Source organism: Puntigrus tetrazona, chromosome 17, assembly GCF_018831695.1.
Source record: "Puntigrus tetrazona isolate hp1 chromosome 17, ASM1883169v1, whole genome shotgun sequence".
Classification (NCBI taxonomy): domain Eukaryota; kingdom Metazoa; phylum Chordata; class Actinopteri; order Cypriniformes; family Cyprinidae; genus Puntigrus; species Puntigrus tetrazona.
The window spans coordinates 13,669,706-13,690,686 of record NC_056715.1 but is presented as its reverse complement, the minus strand read 5'-3'; the positions used below and the strand labels follow the sequence as shown (position 1 = coordinate 13,690,686).

Here is a 20,981-nt window from a genome sequence, read left to right as displayed (position 1 = left end):
CGGTAGGTTTGTTCAGTAGCTCATGGAGTACAGAGATCTACGCGTCAACAAAACAGTTCAAATCTGTGTTAAAGGAAGTTGAAAATTACATGATTGCATCAGCAAAAGCTTTTTATATCAGTTTTGCATTTGTTAATGCTATTGGGTAGGTTTAGGGTTGGATTTGGTGTAGGACATATTTCTAACATGAACAGTCCACCGGTATTTAACGTTATAAAAACACACCAATACATACCTATATCAACATAATAAAAAACATGCCAGGGTTCACATAATAAACCTGTGTTTTAGCACCACACAGTTGACGTTTCTCCTTGAAACTGCAGCAAAACAAGCAGTCAGGCTCTATTGAAAGAGCATTTCTGTTATTTAAAAAAATATATATAATATTTTAAGTTGACCAAAGTGACTGAGTTTTGCTCAAAGACTACTGAAACTCACTTTTAAATACATTGATTCAAATTTTTAAATTTGACCCCACATAATCGAATCAAAGATTTGTGAGGTCAAAGTCTGTCAGCTTTAAAATGAAACATACTCATAAAAGTCAACAACATTAACAGCAGACATGAAGAGTTTTTCTCTTACAGAACAAGATTCCACTCAAACATGAATATTGATACCTTCGCATCTGTGCAATATGCATATATACACCAATATGCTTTCCGTTCTTCTACAGAAAACAAATTAAGATACCATTATATGAAAAAAAAAAACCCTGACAATGCTCTAAAAATGTTTTTTTGTGTATCACAAAAGAAAGTAAGTCATACAGATCTGGAACAACATGTGGGTGACAGAATTTCATTTTTTTGGGGTATGGGTAGAGGGCATGCTACTTTTGTCCTGTCTCTAGAATGAAATGTCCCTCTCTCTAATATCATCTGACTCTGACTAGTGATAGCATAAAGCAAATCATAGTGTAAGACCGTGACAAACTAAAAGCTACTTTAATAACTCCCAACACGTCTCCCTTTTTAAATAGGTAAACATAACTGAAAATAAAACGGGGGCCTTTGAACAGAGAAAAGTGCTGGAGTCTTGGCCTAGCCAGACATGTTGATGTGCTAACTCGCGATATCGCATGACTTTCTATGCCCTCACGACTACCTCTAAAAATAAAAAGTGGCAAAAGCCCAAAAATATAAAGACACCAGCCTCGCATCACCCTCGGAGTGATGTGGTGTAAAGCTTCTCATCTGTTCCGTTTAAAATGATCCTAGTCCCTATTAGATATTTTCTGGATCAAAAAAAAAAAAGAACAATTCAGTCATCATTTTCTGATCCTCATGTCATTCTAAAGTCATAAGACTTTCATTCCACTTTGAAACACAAATGAAGATATTTTTAATGAAACCTAAAAGACATTTCTGTCGTTCCATTATAAACTCAACAGATTTAAAACTTTGACAATTTAAAAAGTTCAGGAAGACATTGTGAAAGCAACGTTTGATGTGCTCCATGTCAGGCATGCATGCAAGTTGAATGCTGAAGTGTAAATAAAAGTCTAAATTAAATCGGTTCATCATATAAAGTGGCCATGTCTCTTCGGAAGACGTGAAATAAAACGGTTGATTCATATGGATTACGTTCACTCACGGACCTTTTGAATGTTTTTCGTCAATGCTTAAATGGAGGGTTGAAACTCCTTCTTATTAAAATATCTTAAAAGGATCAATTCAGCCAAAAATTAAAATTCTTTATTCATCCTCAGAACACCAATGACAGTATTTTAGATGAAATCCGAGAGCTTTCCGACCCTGCATAGATAATGCAACAAAAAATAGTCCATGTTATGCACCGGTTGAGCTGCTGTAAATTGCATCTAGCCGGTTTTTACATATAATAAAAAGTTTTTGGTTTTTGATTGCACACTACATTGTAATCATTCACCAAAAAGTGAACAGCCATTGGTGTACTGGCCCACAAATAAGCTCTGCACAGGTGTAGACAGTGAGCGGTGGTTCAGAGCAGCTTATCATGTGTTGGATGAGAAACGAAACAGACTAACTTATTTATAGCATACTTCCGCTTTATTTAGCTTCACTGGTAAAGACCTTTTATCTTTACACCAAATTTAAAAATGAAAACAAATGCCGTACGCTGATTAAGTAACGCCTTTGTTTGTGCCGTTGAGTGTATGTTGATTGTGTTGTTGTTTAGAGTTAATGTTTTTATTTAAAACAAAAGTTAAATGCTGATGTAAGTTGTATTGAATGCACTTACTATGCAGTTGTTACCGTTAATTTCAGATGGTTACATTTATCCTTTTTAATAGCCAGACAGTTTGTTCTGTTAAACACCAAATAAAAATTCATGTATACTTCCTTTCACGTTAGTTGCTTAAAGAAGATCGGCCATGAAAATTCATAATCGGTGAATCCTTAGTCCATGCAACATCAGTGGTTAAGCCGCAATGTTATGAAGCAACAAAACCTTTTGCAAAAATGAAAAAAAGATGAATTATTTAATAAATTATTCTCCATGCAATGAATTATTAGCATCGCACAACATCCCTTTAATTTGTGTTTTACAGATGAACAAAAAACTCATTTGAAATAAGGCTGAATATATGATGAAAGAATTTTCAATTTTGGGTGAACTATCCGTTTAAACATTCACAAACACAGCTCGCTCTCAAATGCGCTAATGTGCACGTGAAGACCAGAGAACTTACTGCAGGCCTCAAGCAGCAGTCCAATTTATGAAAACGGTTTCTGTGGGCTGTAACAGCAGCACCGTCCTTCACTAGACACTGCGGATGAAGACTCAGTTGAGCTTCAATGTGTGAGAGCTGTAATCCCACAATCCACCTCTGCATCTGAATCGGAAGTTTAATCTGCTGCAGAACGACTCCCTGGGTCCCAACGCCACGCTGATTAAAGGTGCTCTGTTCGTTCGGTGAATCACCCAAAGTGTCACAGAGATAGAAAGTGAATGAAGAAGTTTGAGTCGACTGAAGTCGTGTTCTCCAGACAGATGTCTCCTCATTTCTGTGAGTCACTCTCAGCAAACGCATCTGTATGACCAGCGCTCAGATCATATCACAGATTTACATCTTACATTACCTAGCATTTCCAAAGTAGGTCCACTCCAGCCAGCACAAACTGACACTTTAGACCAGTAACAATTATATTAGTTATAATACCAGTTATAATTCGCAATACAGAATCTCCGCTCTGAAGCCAAGCATCAGTGCTTTCAATTTCAATATAAGGGTTATTGTTCATTTAAAATAAATAGTAAAATTTGTAAAAAAAAAAAAAAAAAAAAAAATTATAATTTTTCCACTGAGACTGGAAGAGTTATATATTAAAGGGTCGTATATTGTAAAATCTGAAATTTCCTGGATTTTTTTCATGATAATTAAGATCTAGGGGCTATGTAGTTTCATATAAGTTTCAAAACGCTCAATCTACAGCAAACTGCACACAGTCTGGATAAAGTAGCAGTGATTTTTCACGAGTCGCTTTGACTTCTGTAAAAATGTGACGTCAGATCTACTCAGTCGCAGCCTTAAACCATCACCCGAGCACCGCACACCGTCCATATTACTGAGCAACAACACGGAAACACGTCAAAAAGTTGAACTTTAACAGACGAAAACCAGATCGGCCGAACTGTACACTCACTACCAACGATAGACGCTCTGAGGGGATTGTGACTGTGAGGCGAATCAGATCTGTATAGTAAGGACAAACTTACGGTGTCTATCTTGTCATGATGAAGATGCGTACATTTCAGTTTCAGCAGGCAACAAATTTTGCAGCTACGTTATTATTCCAGATAAAGTTACAACTAGTCCAGCTAATCACAACAATGTATATACACTGTAACTTTCAACTTAACATTAATGTCAATGACAACTAAAATATTTAAGTTGACTCAACAAAAACATTTTAGTCAGCAGGTGACAAGTTATTGAAACAACTATTGTTTTTACAGTCTACTATCAGTGATAAGAAGTGTGCAAAATCAAACTTTTCTGATCATTGTTTCTGTCCAGTCTACTTGTTTTATAGCACAGCTGACATTGTTTTTTTGGTCTGGTAGTGGCATCAGGTATCCGCTCATATTTCAAATCTGTATTTCATCGATTCTGGCACCCCCAGCATCACAAGAAGATTGTATTTTATGCATCCTTATGTAGCCGGATCTGCGTTGTTTTGAATGTCTTCCCTTTGTCTTGCATCCAGCTAGCGCTGTGACATAGCTGTGACGCCGTTACATTTGATTGGCCTGGTCGTGCGTCACTCAGGGTAAAAAAAAACAGGCCAATCATGAATAGTAAATAGACGGGTCAAAATCTACCCGTTTTATACTAAAAGCACACTGAGATGGTATTTGTTACTTATATTCTTAAGGACATCAACAGCTAAAATAAAACTCCAAAAAGGTGTACAATATGAAATCTTTAATACGGTTGTGTAAACTGAAGCTGTCCCGTTCTGCATACGCACCAGATTGGATTTATTTCAGCTTTAAAAGCATTAAAGAGAAACAAAAGCCTGATATGAAACGCGCAATTTGCAAGAGATAGTGTATGAAAGCCTTACTGTATTGCAGATAAAGAGAACCGCAACTATATTGCAATATGATCCAATATTAAGATTATGACGATACTGTGGGATCCCTGAATATTCCCATCCCTGAAATTCATGATGCAGTGTGGCGGCAAAAAGGGTTGCAGGTTCAGTTCCAAGACTTTATTCACCCTTAATGGTGTTCGGATTGTTTTAGAAAGATTTCAAGTCTGCGTGAACCGGGAAGTTGTGACTGATATTACTTCAGTGCTGCGATGTACGTCTGAAACAGAATGTTAAACACGTGGGTGGGGTTTCTTTTAGCGCACATCCTCACAATTTCTAATTTTCAGCAGACTGACTGCTAGAGAGGATTGTTGAGGATGTTCTGATCCATCAAAGTGACATCAGAGAACAAATGCATTTATACATTTTCAAGATCATTTTCAAGATCGTAAAAGGCAAATATTCTAACGTGGATATGCGTTACTTTGAAGTCACAATGATAATAACAACGATGATAAATGATAACTTTTATTACTATTACTGCTACTATTATCATTGTTACTTACACACCAGGTCAGTAAGATTTATTTTTAGAAATGAATACTGTTATTCAGGAGCGACTTTTATTCAAAAGTGAGAGTAAAAACATTTAGAATTTATTCATCAAAGAATCTTGAAAACAAATTAATCAGTTTCGACAAATAAATAAAGCAATGTTTTAGACATAATAGTAAGAAATGTTTTTTGAGCAACAAATTATCAAATTAGAGTGATTTCTTAAGGATGATGTGACACTGAAGACTGGAATAATGAAGCTGAAAAAATGTAAAAAAAATGTAAAATATTTTACAATATAAAACAGTTATTTTTCCAAGATTATAATTTAAAATGAACTTTCAATCTGTACGTTTAACAACATACAATATTGCTGGATATTTTATTGGCTATTTTAAACACATTGGCTTAAAATGGCTGTATGATACAGCTATTATAGCCAACTGGGCATATTTGATATTTAAAATACTCTACATTAAACACAAATTGGGAGCGAAGAGATTTCATGGGGGCAGGCATGCCAGTGCAAAAATAATAATAATGTCATCGACAAAACTCTCTTTTGTAGTTGCAGCTGCTTGGGACACAAAAAAAAAAAAAGAAAATTACACGGAGAGAGCTGTTATTGCATCATACCTGGTTGGTTGTTTGTATAATAGCGTTGGTTAAATGACCTCTTAATAACTTCTCTTGTTTGGCACAGATAAGCTTGCTTTCCTAACAACTAGCCACGTCCTTGTCTTTTGCAAGAACAACCTTTCTTTTTCGGATCAAATGTCTGTCTGCTTGAGAGAGAAGCTTATCCCCGTCCTTTCTCGTGACGGGCACTACCCACTTCCAAATGTTGCACTCACAGAAATCTGAAACGATGCCAACAAGCATAGAAAACATCAACTAATCACATACGCTCTGAAACACACACTCCAACAGGTTACACAAAGAGCAGCGTGTCCATTCGATTCCAGGGGGTTCCCTTAGCCGTGGATGAGGGGGGTCTGTGATTAATGTCTGCATTCTATTATCTAAGACGCTGCAGTCACACTGTGTCCAGATAAGGCTTGACTTAAATTATTCATCCAGACACGGGCCAACAGAACACAGGCACATTCAGATGGGAAGGCATGTTTAAGAGAAGAGATCATTACTGAGACACTTTGGCAGATTCTCTCTCTCACACAGTCTGTTTCCACCATATGGGCCTCTTGTACTGTTACTGATACAGTTTCTACCTCACTGTGAGAAGTGTTCCCGGAATATAACCGAGCTGTTCAGGCATCAACAATAAGGTTTTATTTTTTTTTGCCTGGCCAGTCAATTTGTCACTTACATGAGAAAAACACACACACACACACACACACACACACACACACACACACACATGTATCTGTGTGTATCGATAGTTACATTTAAAAGAGCAAATAAATAAAAAGGTAAAGAATTAGACAGGTAAAATGTTTTTTTCTGAAGGAACTTTATATTATAAAGTAATATAAATTTCATTTAAAATATTAATAGTAAAATAACAGCAGCAGCGATGGTAATAATTACGATAAACGCAGTTTATGTTGTGTTCAATTCTCTAAAATCTCTTGCCAGTAATCTTAAAGAGACAGACGGCTATAAAATTTAAATTCTGTCAGTTGAAGGCGAATACTGACTTCCATATGGATGGAAAGAACAAAATAAATATGAAAGTCTCCGTCAGCTGTTTGGTTGCCAACATTCTTCAAAATATTTGCTTTTGTCTTTTGAAAAGAAGCAAACTCTTACAGGTTTGGAACAACATGAAAGCGAGTAAATGATCATAGCATTTTCATTTTTGGGTGAACTATCCCTTTAAGAAAGGGCTTATCCAGAAAGGGTATCTGTACTTCTTGCCTTTTTAACTAGAACCAATTTCTTGATTCCTGAGACCAAAAATGAGAACTGGCCCGTGATTTACCCACCCTCGAGCCATCCAACGGTATAGACGACTTTCTTCTTTCAGAAAGAGTTATATTTAAAAATGCCCTGGCTGTTTGTAATTAAAGCGAATAGGGGTTTTAAAGCAAAAGAAAATGTGAAGGCATGCTGTGGGCGGAGCTAAAGCGCGCTTGTGCCCTGATTGCCCCACGAAACACAGACTGATGTAGTTTTTATTTACAACCCGCGCTTGTGAATCTTTCATCAATAGGACCGTGCCATCTTTCAGTATCAAATGATGTGCTGTATCAAAACTCTGTCGTTCCCCAGAAAAAAGGGCTCATACAAAGAATTCATGACATCATGAAGGGCCACGCTTGCAAAAAGAAAACTTCCAGAAACTTACAAGAACCCAGAAGGAATGTATTTGGCAAAGAAATAATTAGTTATATGTCCCAATTTTTTTATTTATTTATTTATTTTTGCACTGATATTTGATTCATTTGGGATACATAACCCGATATTATGAGCTTGTCAGTAATCTACGGCTCTGTGTATCAACTACCACTCTATTTGAAAACAGGTGATGGACAACAAAGAACCAGCTTTACTGATGAGATACACATGAATATATCGTGCAATATATTGCTCAGTCTTACAGAGAAGTGATAAACATGGAAACGCAGAGGAGAGAGAGCAAAACAAAACACCGGTAACAAGTGCGAAGTACAAAAAAACAATGAACTATTGTAATTTTTTGTTTATTAGCTTCACGTTTACGGTGTAGAGACGTTTCTATGTTTCACTATTCAATGCGATTATAAAGCTTGGAAGAGCCAGGATTTTTTTTATTTTTCTTCAAAAACGTGCATATACCTAGTATGAACTGAGGTTTAGTAAATCACAGGCTAATTTAAATTTTTGGTTGAACTATGATATAAGATATGTAAATAGAAATGCATAATAAACAGCTTAGAGAGCCGGAGCAAAAAAATGTTGATGTGCTTTTTTATGGTGATTAAACAGAAAACAATGCAAGCTGTATCAGGCTTCGCTCCACAAGGCTGACGCGGAGAGACTACAGTCCTGAATCCAAACACATGTGATGTGCGCATGTACTTATCACCAGCAGTGACATGCTCACAATAAAAAAAAAAAAGAAGAAGAAGAAACTGTTATATATAAAATACATCACCCAGCATTACTGAGAAATTACAAAAACTATATATTAATAGCACATTTGCCCACACAATCATAAATCCATAACCATGTCCTTAAATCTATTTCAAGAACACACAGTCCTTCTCTTATGTATTCAGAGTTGTATGTGTCTAGCGTTGTACGGATGTGTGTTTTGAGTGCCGTTGACAGTGGAGGGTGTAATGAGAGTAATGATTAAAGGCCGATTAAAACTGCATGAGGATTATCGTGCTCATTTTCAGCCTCTGCTCTGCTAACTATCAAACACTGCTGCATTTCAGCCACTGAGCTAGTGCATCTGTGTGTGCACGCGCGCATTCATTTACACATTTTTATACGTAGCTTTTACATCGCTGATTAAAATACTCCGAATTCAGCAACACAACCGAATTTGAAAAGCATTCTTAATCCGGTTCCGAAGGATGCAAAACCATCCCTGCTGTGAGCGTGTTGTAATTTGAATGCATCTCGTGGTCTGGGCTGCTCTGTGAACTCTAATGGTCGAGCATGTGATAAATATATGGCCAGCCATGAACCCCTTCAGAGGTCCATTTAATCAGCAGTCAGGGGGCCAGCGTGAAAAATACACCATTTCAAGGCCAGCTCCCGGGTATCATGGGACAGAGGGGGCAAAGGTCGCTTTCTCGCTCATTAAAGAGGCAAAAAGGCGCAAGGTCTCTAAAATAAAAAAAGTCATAATCGGACGTGAATTATATCTTGTTAGACTGATATGTTACCATACCGAATAGATCTTAGGAGCATTTGAGCGTATCAATTTCTTATGAATAAGCAAAATCTGTTCCTCATTTACATAGATGTTTATAGAAGAAAATCTATTTTTAGCACTCATATTGAAGAAACTAACAAAAGCTTACAAAAGCATATTTTAAAGGGAAAAGGAGGAGGTAATAATTGGACCACTTAATATTTTACTAAAGTAAAAATAAATAAATATAAACATTAAATATAATCATTACATCATCGGAGTGAGCAATACTACAAAAAGAAATAAATAAGAATATATAAAAAAATTTAAATAAAAAAATTTAAATAAATAAATAAATTTATAATATATTTATATATATACTAATAATTTATATAATAATATATTTATTATTTATATATATAAAAAATTTATATATATATATATATATATATATATATATATTTATATTTATATTTATATATATATATATATATATATATATATATATATATATATATATATATATATATATATATATATATATATATATAAATCCAATACCATGTATTTAATAACTTTATGCAACATAAATCAATGTCTGCAGCACTTTTGCTATGAATGTTTAAAGCACAGTTGCCGGCCTAATGTTCACCACGCGTATCATTACCGCATTGATTACTACAGAAAATGACTCTGACTTGTCCCTCAGTGTCTTAACAAGAAACGTGTTAACAGTAAATACACTCACAACTGAAGCCTAGTAGGCATGTAGGTTTCTATCCACACATTTAACTACTGCACTGCTTCAACTGTGTCACCGTAACACAGTACACATGATGACATGAGACCGGTGGAGTGGAATTGCTTACTAACCCCATCTGTGCAAAACACATGTCAAAACCAGCTAAACAAGTAAACACGCTGACTTTCATTCGGTATCTGTGTATACCAAGAAGACACTTGGAAAAAATCTGACGTATCTGAAAAGCACTCCAAGCACAATGCACGGGAATTATGTCAGTAATGCATACATTTCTGTGACTAGAAAACTTAAAAGTATTCAACACCTGCTAAGCTTTTATTATAGACCACGTGTATTACACATTTTATTGCACACTGAAGGACAGCTTTCCACAGATGACATTAGGTAAGATTAGACACTGTGCTGAAAAAGATATTAAATAATATTATAAGAATATGAACTGAAATCCTGTAGACATTTAACATACTTTTTTATTTAAGAAATAAAAAAAGAGTCCAAAACCGTTCTAAACAAATATGTTGGTGAACTTTAATGTGAGTGGACAACTTTTTCAATGCAGAAAGTGTTATTATGGATCACGGACACTATTTTGGCCAGAAGTGAACTTTAAAGTTAAAATGCCTTAATGATGGATTTGTTTGTGAATAACGAAGCTTTTTACTTCTCCAGACATTAACTGATGGAATGGATGGAATCTCATGGTTTGGCACCCAGTCACTGGTGAGCAAACCAATTTGCGTTTTTGGGAAAACTGTTCCTTAAAAAGCAAATAAAACTTGGGTCTCTGTCTGGCAGTATGAAGGTCACACACTGTTTGTGTAAAACACACAACACACCTACTGCAATGAGTTCACACACTCTGAGTGCAAGTGGGAAGTGAAGCATAGGCTAGACTGCATGGTATAAATGTCCTGCTGGATCATATTTCCCACTGCTCCAAATCCCCAGCAGGACACAGACACAGAGCCAACACGTTCATGAGCCATTACGCATTTATGAATGAAGCTTGTGGTGTGGTAATAGAGGCAGGCCTTGGAGCCAACCCTGCTGGAAAACTGTGAGAGGACAGGAGAACTGTCAGTCAGCAGGGCAACCAATAGCAGAGCGGGAGAGCGGGAGATCTTAGCTGGGTGACCTTCTTGAGAAAATGAGTGTGTAATTTAAAAATTATCAAATCATGATGGGAATATATTGGCCATATCAATGAAAATTCACAAAAAAAAAAAAAAAAAAACTTTTGGTGACACATTTTTATATGGTGACACAAAAAAATACTTTTAACATTAATACAATACAAAAGGTTTTAAAAGTATGTGTTTATTTTTTAAATGCATGCAAATGTGTTTACATTAAAAAATGTAATAAAACTGTGTCATAGCAGTTAGACAAAGAAATGCTCACTTTTAAAGAATAACCAAACGTAAATCTTTAATGACCTTAGCAAAAACAAATTTAGATATGAATATAAAAATTGGCACTTAGACATGTCAAACATCAAATATGTATTTTATGTAGTATTTTATTATTTTGACGTTTTTCAAGTCAATGTTTTTATGCAAATAATTTTCCGAAAATAATGAAAAACAACGCATTTTGTAATATATAAACACGCAAGCATACATGTAACATTACAACCAAAATAACTCCGCATGAAAGAATGTCTTTATGTAAAATAATAGATGTAATAAAGCATAATTTTCTTGCTCACCAGCAGTCATCTACCTAATGTTTAACTGTAAATCTCTGTGTAGTACTTATGTGCACAGAACCTTCCATTTGAATTCTGTCTGTTCTAGTTGGACTAAGTGGGCCCCTTAGGCGTTTCAAAGAATACATCATTGCCATGGGGTTACACTATAACCGAGACTTACATTAAGTATATCTCACTACTGAGCTATGGCTCTCTAAACGGCAGAGAGATGCTTCAAAGATAATCCGCTTCAAAAAGAAATTCTTGTGCCCATGCTGAGAGATCTGAGCTCTAAACATATGCAGATAACAACTGCAGTGGATTTATCATGAGCATGCAATTTCATCTCGCCCACATCTGGACAGAAATCCCTCGATGGAATAGATTAATAATCCGCTAAACTGAAGATACCTTCCGCATAATGCGTTTACCAGAATGAAAACGGCTTATTGGTCTCTATGGTTGCTCCGCATGACGGCTACGCAAACCGATTGACGTAAAACAGCACGCACAAGCATGATGTTAGCGATGAGGAACGATATAGTATTAAGTGAATGTTGAGGCAAAATCCTTCAACATAGCCATTAACTTTGAAAAATGACAGTGGTCTTCAAAAATACACGCAAATGCAGACTTATGCTTCTTTGGTGAAAGCTATGGGACGGTGAACCTTGGAATACCATAAATGTATATATACATCATGCCGAAGTCATTTGTCCTCTACATCCCCAAAGGGTAACTACAGTCACAGAACAAGGAGCATAGATCCATAAAAATGTCATTTGTGTCTACACGGAAAAGAGTATTCGCATAAACCACAACATAAAAGCCGCACATTTACCTTTCGCTTTGATTTGATGAGCCTTTCTGAGAACACTGACCAGAATGCTCCGTTATCTGCGTTCTCCGGGGCTGATCTTGTCTGAATTTCCAACACCTGTGAAATTATGCCCTTGTAATTCAATACTGATGGCTTCGAAACGATACCTAGGGACTGACATCTGAACTATCTTTCATTAAGGCTTATTAATGGCAACTGTTGACGTTCAACTGAGATTACATCTTGGCAGCGGCCCATGTCTTTCAAATACAAGGTCCTCTATTGCCTTTAAGTCTGGCATATGAGTTCCCAATTGATATTCAAGTGTCTGCTCCTTCACCACTGGAGGGTTTCAGGAGGTGTTAAAGGGACTTGAAGTGTAAACTTTTGGAGAGCTGTTTGAGTGTTAGCACAAAGATACCCTTCACAAGAGGTGCTAACATCCTCTGACACCACAATGGCCATGAGGAACTACATCTGAAGGTGGATCTCGAGTGGGCAGAGCAGCTCACAGGTGACTAGGATGTAAAAATTCAACCAACGATTAGAGAATTTAATGGATTTCTATGAAGGAGTGTTTGTTATAACAGGCTGTTATGCAGGGACGATGAGTTTTTGTAGGCCAATCTGGTATTTAGCATCACCTTGGTTCCTTGTAATTTAGACAACGGCAGAAAATAAGCTCTGTGACCAACAGGAGTTTAAGATTTCCCATCAGCTACCAGCTTTTTCAAAACATGTAAAAAATCCAATAAATCGAGTTCTTATTTCAGCCATTTGACCAAAAACCCATTAACTTTGAAAAGTCAGAAGCAAAAGTTCAAAAACACTAACATTTTTAGGGTTCAACTGTTCAACTGAGACTTCACTCTATCCTTTTTGTGCCACCTGTGGCGGCAGGTGAAGTCACATTAATTTGCTTATTTGTGATTGCGTTCAGATGAGTTTTAGCACTTCAGATCTGTTCCGCTTTATTAACGGTCACATACTGTAACACAAAAAAATGCCCAATAAAGCTGTACACATCATACTTTCTGTTGACATACACTATAGTCCCTAAATCCTGATTTATAATCAACATCGTCTGATAAAAAAAAATATATCTAACTTGCACTAAAAGGCTTACTATATACTAACAAACTATGAGGATATTAACAGACAAATTATGTAAATATTCAAAAATCCAAAGTAAGCGAGTAGCGACAGGTGCTTGAAATGACATCTTTCGATTGAACCATGCCTACTTTTTTTCAAAAAAGTCGCTAGGTTTCTCAATACGTACCTGTTATAGAAAAAAAGCCGCCAAAAGGCTCGGAAAGTTGCTAAATATAGTGCTATAGTCACGTCATGCGAGTCGTGGGAGCTGATGGCCGCGTGCGGTGGATTGTTGCGCCCGCCACAAATAAATCAAGGGAAACACTGAGGACTGTCTGTCAGAACGAGCAGTATGAAACGTGTAGGGTGAGGGAGATTCCCCACTTGTTAATCGATCGCGGATGGTGTCATTATCTTGGGCTGATAAAAACAAGCGTGAGAGGATAATGACAGCAATAAAAAGCAAAAATGTGTCAGCTATTGTTGGGCAGCCATTAATACACCTGGGTGGACCGCCCAGGTAAAGTCTGTGTGTGGAAAGCACTGGTTTAATTGTACAATAATGGCACCTCCTTAACTGGCTTGGGAATATGATACAAAACTGTGCTATAAAAAGTTTTTTGGTCCCCTACATACCTAATTTCTCGAAGGAATTAGGGATAAACCCTTCACAAAGAAATGTAACATATAATACCCATCGATATAAAGACAAGGCTGCACTTTCTAAAATTAATTTGAAAAAGTTTCAATATCTGGCCAAGTAAACCAAAGTTAGGTATCCCCGCACATGACATGAGGCTAAAAAATTATTCATTTTAAATTAAAAAAAAAGTATTAACTTGCACTTTCGTTTTGGGTACATTATGGCCACATTGTTAAATCACTTCCTCATTTTAGTCAAATCGTGGTGACAGTTGAACTCAATTGAAACAATTCTTTTCCATATCTCGTGTGCACGTCACGTACGGGACTCCACAGAGGAAGAAAGAACCCTTTTTGGACAACATAAAAAAAAAAATTCCAGAACTCAATCATTTCCTCTGTTAGAGGAAATCAGTAATGGGCATGTACCTGACTTGAGTTTATTCGTTGAAGCACGACAGCTGTTTAGAAGGAGGAGCCCTGCCCACACGGGAGGATCGCTCTGAACACCTCCGAGACGAGCCCTGACAGCTTCCACAGCCGTGAATGCAACTCTGATGCTGGCACCTTTGAATGGAAAAATGAGAGCTGGAGAGGAAACGCTTTTTCTCTGTGTGTCATTTCAGCGTATCAGATATCAAAGAGGATCCAACGACTTAGCGATAGATGTGTCTGACCCTCCGTAGCACGCAACTACGGCTCAAGCAATCAGAATGAAAAAATGCTTGGTTGAGCAAACCTGATGAATGCAGTAAATACATGGCATTTACGGCACAACAAACTCAACCCGATATCACAATCCCCTTCAGAAGGCGGTTTGTAGGATACACAAGTATTTTACTGTTCCAAAAATTAAAGCCTCCAAGTCAGCATTCAAACACAACCTTGAGACTCCAGATATTTGTGTATTCGTCCTCTGTATTCATTCAATGCTTCCCCCCAAAATGTTCCAGGCTGTGAATGTTATACGTTAAACATCCTTAATACCAGACAGCACTTGGAACAATGATAACATTTGCCTGGAAACCACTCGGAAATCTGCAGAGCATGCAGACTCGGTCTCGCCTGCCGCCTAAAAATACACACCAAAACAAATCAACTTTGAATAGCGCAAAATCAATCCTTTCTAATTTCAATTCTATTCGCATGCGATTTTAATGCACAGTCCAGACGTTTTGGAGACCTATTTTTAGACGAAGCCGCTTTTGGAAGCCCCCCGCCACGTCGCCGTTTCGCCACTTCACCAACGAGGGGGTCAAAAGGTTTTTACTCGTCGATGCACAACTGTCTTGAAACGACGACGTGTCGCTTGCTCGCTATTAAGTATGCACGTTCTGTAGCTCTGTGTGCTTGGTCCCATTTTCGTCTCACTCTAAGGCATCCACACTCACTCCCTCCCTGCCTCCTTTTCACACACACACACACACACACGCATACTTCCACACACACAGAGTTCCTCATCAATAAGCGTGCGCTTCCACGAAATGCCCCTACACAGTGCAGGCATGCTAACCAATCTCCTAGAAGGGCTAGGCGTGACTGCGACTAATGATGGACTAGATCAGCTGATGTTAGTATAAGAGAAAAGGAAAGGAGGGGTGCGTATAATGTCCTCGGGAAAATCCCTCTCACCTTCTCAAATACATCTCCGTTCCGGCTCCACGCGGCTGAGGAAAATGTTGCGACAAGCACATATATGAGGCTGTTCAGCACCAAAAACGGTGGACAGCACCCTCGGCCAGCAGTCATGCTTATACAGGGGTGTGTGTGTGGTGGGGGGAGGGGGATTCCCACAGTGTTTTATGCCATTCCCCCCCTCGCGACAAGAATCTGGAGGCTCGTGCTCATGGAACAGGCTCTGCAGAAACACGCCGAGAGGAATGTCATGAATATGTGACACACTGCAAAGTCACTGACATTTGCATTCAGTCGGTGTGTGCATTTCATCACTTGTGATGGCAAGTCTGATTCGTTTCCATCAACTGGTTCCTTTAAGCAAAGAACCTATTTAAAAGACGATTCAGTGATTCTTTTACGTCGTCACGTGACTCCTGACATCCGGTTGCGGTGCAATGCACTAAAACCTTTATGATAAAGGATTTGTAAGCACGTAATGCCGCTTGTCAAGCTTTTGAATTTTGTTATAAAATGACTACTGTTGTAATTTCACGTGTCCTGCTTTAGTTTGCAGTAGTTATTGATCATAAACGATGGCTTACATTTACAAAACCAATGCAAAAAAAGTTGTGTTTTCACGAAGGCCATTTCAGTTCAAGTTAATTTGTTCAATTGGAAAAACAAAGTCATAAATTGATTAAGATTTCCCCACACGATTTCACAGCAGGTTCAAGTTTGTTAAATGTTTGACCGACACATTGTTAAATTATTGGCAAGTTTTGCAGAATGTTGCAAATGTGACCCAACGTTCACGCTTGTTTATAAAAACTGTCACATAATTAAGTCGTGCACCTATCCATGGAACTCTGAATATCATCACAAGAGCAAGACACGACTCTCGAATCGATGAATTAATGGGTCAGAATCTCTCAGACTGGCATTCGAGCAATCCGGCTCCTAAACGTTTCATGCAGATTCATTAGAAAGATCTGACTCAAAAGAACGATTCTCTCACGAACCGGACATCGCTATTCATCACTCATTCCCCTGCTCCCGAGGAAGCTACGGCAGCGATATTTAACAGGAAGGCGGCTGCTTCGTTCCCGTTTTCGGCCGAAACCGGAGCGGCGATCAATGGAAACGATTCAAACGCATGGACGGGAACGCCGCTTGACCGCGCGCACATCGGCGAGCCCGCGAGTCGCGTTTAACGCGCGTTCCTGAGCGGACGCGTCTGTCGCGCGAGACGCTGTACATTTTAATACACCGCCGTGCGCGTGACTAAAATACAGCCTCGGAGCAAACCTGAAGCTGAGATGCTGCTGTGCAGAAATCCATGAGGAAAAAAAAAAAACACTGCGTGACCAACTCCAAATACCAACTCGTATCTACATAGCAGCACCATTCAACAACCACACACGTTAACACGACCGCGAACAGACACACGGCAGCGACCAGAGAGTTCATTCACAGATACAAGAGGGTTTTCCAACGATCTGCTGCGCGTTATTTGGACGTCTTGCGTACAAGCTATGAATAATTCATCACACAAACTGTTGTCTTGACACTGAGCCGCGCTGCATGACAGACCAAAGGCAGATCTCACACCGCCGGATGCATTATCGCACAGATGCAGAAACGAATGCCAGGACATACAGATGAACAAAACGCGCAGCTTTCGCGAACGAGTCGAGGAACGCGAGCGACAGACGGGCAGAACTCGCTCAGATAGGAATCACCACCGGCACGACGGACGGCGGCGGGCTGCGGCGTGCACGCGCAGACCAGCGCGAGCGACCGGGCGCAAAAAGCAGCTAGTGTCATTTCGTATTTACCTGTCAATATTCCAACTCGGATTTGGTGGTCGTGGTTGGTTAAAATCATCCCGTCCGACGCCATGTTTAGCAGCGCTCTCGCCCGCACTGACAAGCCTGAGCAGAGCCGAGAGACGAGCGCGTCGAACTCGGGGGAGGAGTCAGGCCAGAGCAGCCGAACTCCGAGCGCGACGCCGGAGATCTGGAGAGCTCGGGGATAATGCTGGCGGGCAACGAGATAAATCACGTAATTTAAATACAAAAACAAATACGTGTGAATGAGAACGTGTGATTAGAGTTGTCATTTCAAACCTGTATGAACTTCTTTGAAATATTTAGATATTTTGAAGAAAGTTAAAACGGTTTGTTTTGGTCACCGTTGATTTCCATAGTAGGGGAAATACTATAGAAGTCAATGGTGACCCAAAACAGCGCGGATTACAAACCTTCTTCAAAATATCTTCTTTTGTGTTTGGCAGAACAAAAATTCATACAGTTTTTGGAGTCGATTAGATCTTTTACATTTGAAAATATTAGAAATTTAGAATTACTTTAATAATAATTATTTGAACTAAAAAAGGTTAATTAGAAAATTACAAGCTCCACTACTTGTTACATTTTAAACAGGGTCTTTTAATTATTGTATTAAAATAATGTAACTTAAAGGAACAGTTCACCCAAAAATGAAAGTCACGGCATATTTTACTCACCCGGAAGCTATCTAGGTGTATATGACTTTCTTCTTTCAACAACAAACACAGAGTTTTTTTTTTTTTTTTTGGCTCTACCAAGCGTGGTAATGGTGGACAGCGGCCATTATTTAGTATTATTTTGATATATCCGTCATGAAACTAACCTATACGCTTTGAGGGGCAGATTCATGGGTTTTGTAACAACAATATATCTAGATATCAAATGATAACATAAAAACTGACAGGAACGACTTTACATGCACTACTACAAGTGTTTCTCTTCCATGAAACTTTGGATGCTAATCAGTGGTTTGGATTAGTTTCAGTGTAAATCTATTCAATTCAATTAAATAAGCAGCTAATTCAGATTTGCTATTTGTGTCATTTAACACTGTGTATTTATTTAATATGTTTGTCAGTTTATATTTAATGTACTTTTAATTTTTACTTTTAAGCAAGTAAGCTATTCTATCTCCTTTCAACACCCACATTAAATTTGAAAAGTTGGTAACAATTTCACGACATTAGTCATTTGTCAACATTAGTTTACTAAATTGGTTAATGAACTATCAATACTTTTATAACATTTATTAATCTGTAGTTAATTTCACATTTGTTACAGTCAAAAGTAGAAGACTTTCTGTTAACTAGTAAATGCACATGAACAAACAATAAATAATTAGTTTTGTTTGTTGTTGTTTTATTAAATTACGATTAATGAATGCTGTAAAATACATTACTTATTAACCAATACATTAACTAATGTTACTGTTTTGCAATAAAGTGTTACTTTATTTTAATTTAACACATATATATATATATATATATATATATATATATATATATATATATATATATATATATATATATGTATATGTGTATATATATGTATATATATATATATATATAGTGTGTATATATATATATATATATATATATATATATATATATATATATATATATGGATTTGTTTCATTTAACAAGATAGAATCTTATTTGATTATTATATCAGTTATTACATTATTTATTTTGTGAAGTAGTTTAAATATTTTTCAATATATGTCTGTCTCAGTTTGTTGTTTTTTAAAAACAGTGTTTTCATAGTATGTGTTATGCGGGGAAGTGGAGCGATTGCTTTTATTATTGATTTCACCTGAATGCTTTATTAATGTGAATTATTTGGGTAATTTCTATGGGGCCACTTGAAAGTAAAGTATGTAGTGAAAGGCACTGTCATACAGATCTTCTCCTCATTTTGTACATTTAGTTTATTTGAGCTTGAAGGGGCAATGCAAGGAGTATCCCAACAATATGTCCAGGTGCAAAGATTTACAACTAAAAATCCATTTCTGTGGCCTTTGGCATTTAAAAGTTTCATATTAGCTTGCATATTTCACCACAACTTCTCCGCTTAGGCCTATTAATTTAGGGAATATGAATATATCACAGATATATTCAGCACTGCTGCAAATGGTCAAAGAAAAGCCACAAAAGGAGATTTTAGTTCAAGCAATAGATGTGTTAACATTACATCACTTAATGAGATAGATGCGATTATTTTTATGGTGAATTTCTGCCAGATTTTTACCGAATGTTTTTTTAATGATTCGTTTAGTTTTAGTGTTATTTGCTGTAGTTTTCCATAAACTCACTCTTTTCTTTAGCAGTGCATAACCCCAAAAATGAATGCAAAAAGAACAGCATGGAGGAATAAACAGCTTGGAGAAAGAACTGTAACATTTTAAATGAGAAGAACTGATGCTTTTAGAATAAAAAAACTGTCCTGATTCACTCGCTATGTAGCAAAAGGAAAAAGTCGAAATGAATTGTTTCATGCCAACATCGCTTCACAAATTCTACGATTGTGCTTTTAACTCGTTACCGAGCCTGGACTATCCCTTCAAGGGTTGATGTTTAGTGATGATATTATTGGAGTGTTGTACGGGACGGATCCAGGGAGTTGGTACCTGTATCAGAAATTAATACTTTATTGCATCACAGAATCACAAGCTTAGATCTGGCACTGAGGTGCACGTGGCTCGGCAGAAGCACTTCAGGTTTTAGTATTAACATGCGCATGCAGAGCATTATAGGAAATACCAGCGAAGGCTGGGGAAGCTTCTGGTTTTGTCCATTAATAGACGCGGATGTTTGCTGTGGTGTTATTAGAAGTAACCGTTTTTGCTGTTGCAGGATCATCGAGAGATTTTTCAGCCAAGCGCAGCTAAATCAAGCGCCACCATGTAAACCCATGCAGGACGCCAGACTTTACCGGAGTTGAGTGAAAAGTCAGCACATCAGCACAGGCCTCCTAGGAGGACAACAGCTCTCTGCAGGTCATTATTTAAGCATTCTTAATTGGCAACGAGCTCCAAGCCAACAAAATAAGCGTCTGTTTTCTGCTGGCAGAGCACAAAAATACCCAGCACAGAAATCACAATCTATCCTTGCATCTCTAAAATCTAGAAATGAAATGCAAACGGTATTGGCTGTACAGGCTGGCACGATCCCAAACTAATTGCGGTCAGCAGCATACTGTGGTGAAAATCACACCCGATTGAAATGACATTTGAACATTTTTGCAATTAGAAACTGGTCATGTATATTCCTGGCTGCACGTGCTAAAACCACACAAATAGACTTTTTACAGAATTTGATAGCTGCAGATTGACTAGAAATTACACTTTACATGAAAATAATCGGTTTACAATCGATTTTACTTGTTTTCGTTATACATAACATATACTACATTTCACACCTCAAACTCTCAAAAGAAATTATTGTGTACACAATTGTTTGGTTAATGTAATTAACTACTAACTAAACTGATAATGATAATAACTTACTAAAAATAATAATTACTTGAAACAAAATAAACAGAAATCAACAAAATTAATAAAAAAAAAAAAAGTTTCATTTCAGGAAATTGCCAATTTATAAATTAATAAATTAATTA

General features: G+C 37.4%; 1 protein-coding gene across 14 annotated transcripts in view; it reads right to left on the bottom strand.

Annotated features, from left to right (window-relative positions):
• Positions 1 to 17,525, bottom strand: part of LOC122361855 (gephyrin) — a 76,251-nt gene extending 58,726 nt beyond the window's left edge. For 4 of the 14 annotated variants that reach the window (XM_043262920.1, XM_043262924.1, XM_043262921.1 and 1 more), the window contains exons 1-2: positions 17,355 to 17,519; positions 14,332 to 14,469 (exon numbers count right to left, since the gene is read on the bottom strand). In XM_043262920.1, the coding sequence (XP_043118855.1) occupies positions 14,332 to 14,469; positions 17,355 to 17,418 (202 nt within the window). In that variant the 5' untranslated portion in view covers positions 17,419 to 17,519. Of the gene's footprint in view, positions 1 to 14,331; positions 14,470 to 17,354 lie in introns of all 14 variants that reach the window. The other 10 variants (XM_043262918.1, XM_043262922.1, XM_043262919.1 and 7 more) reach the window with 8 other exon arrangements.
• Positions 17,526 to 20,981: the final 3,456 nt, after the last annotated feature.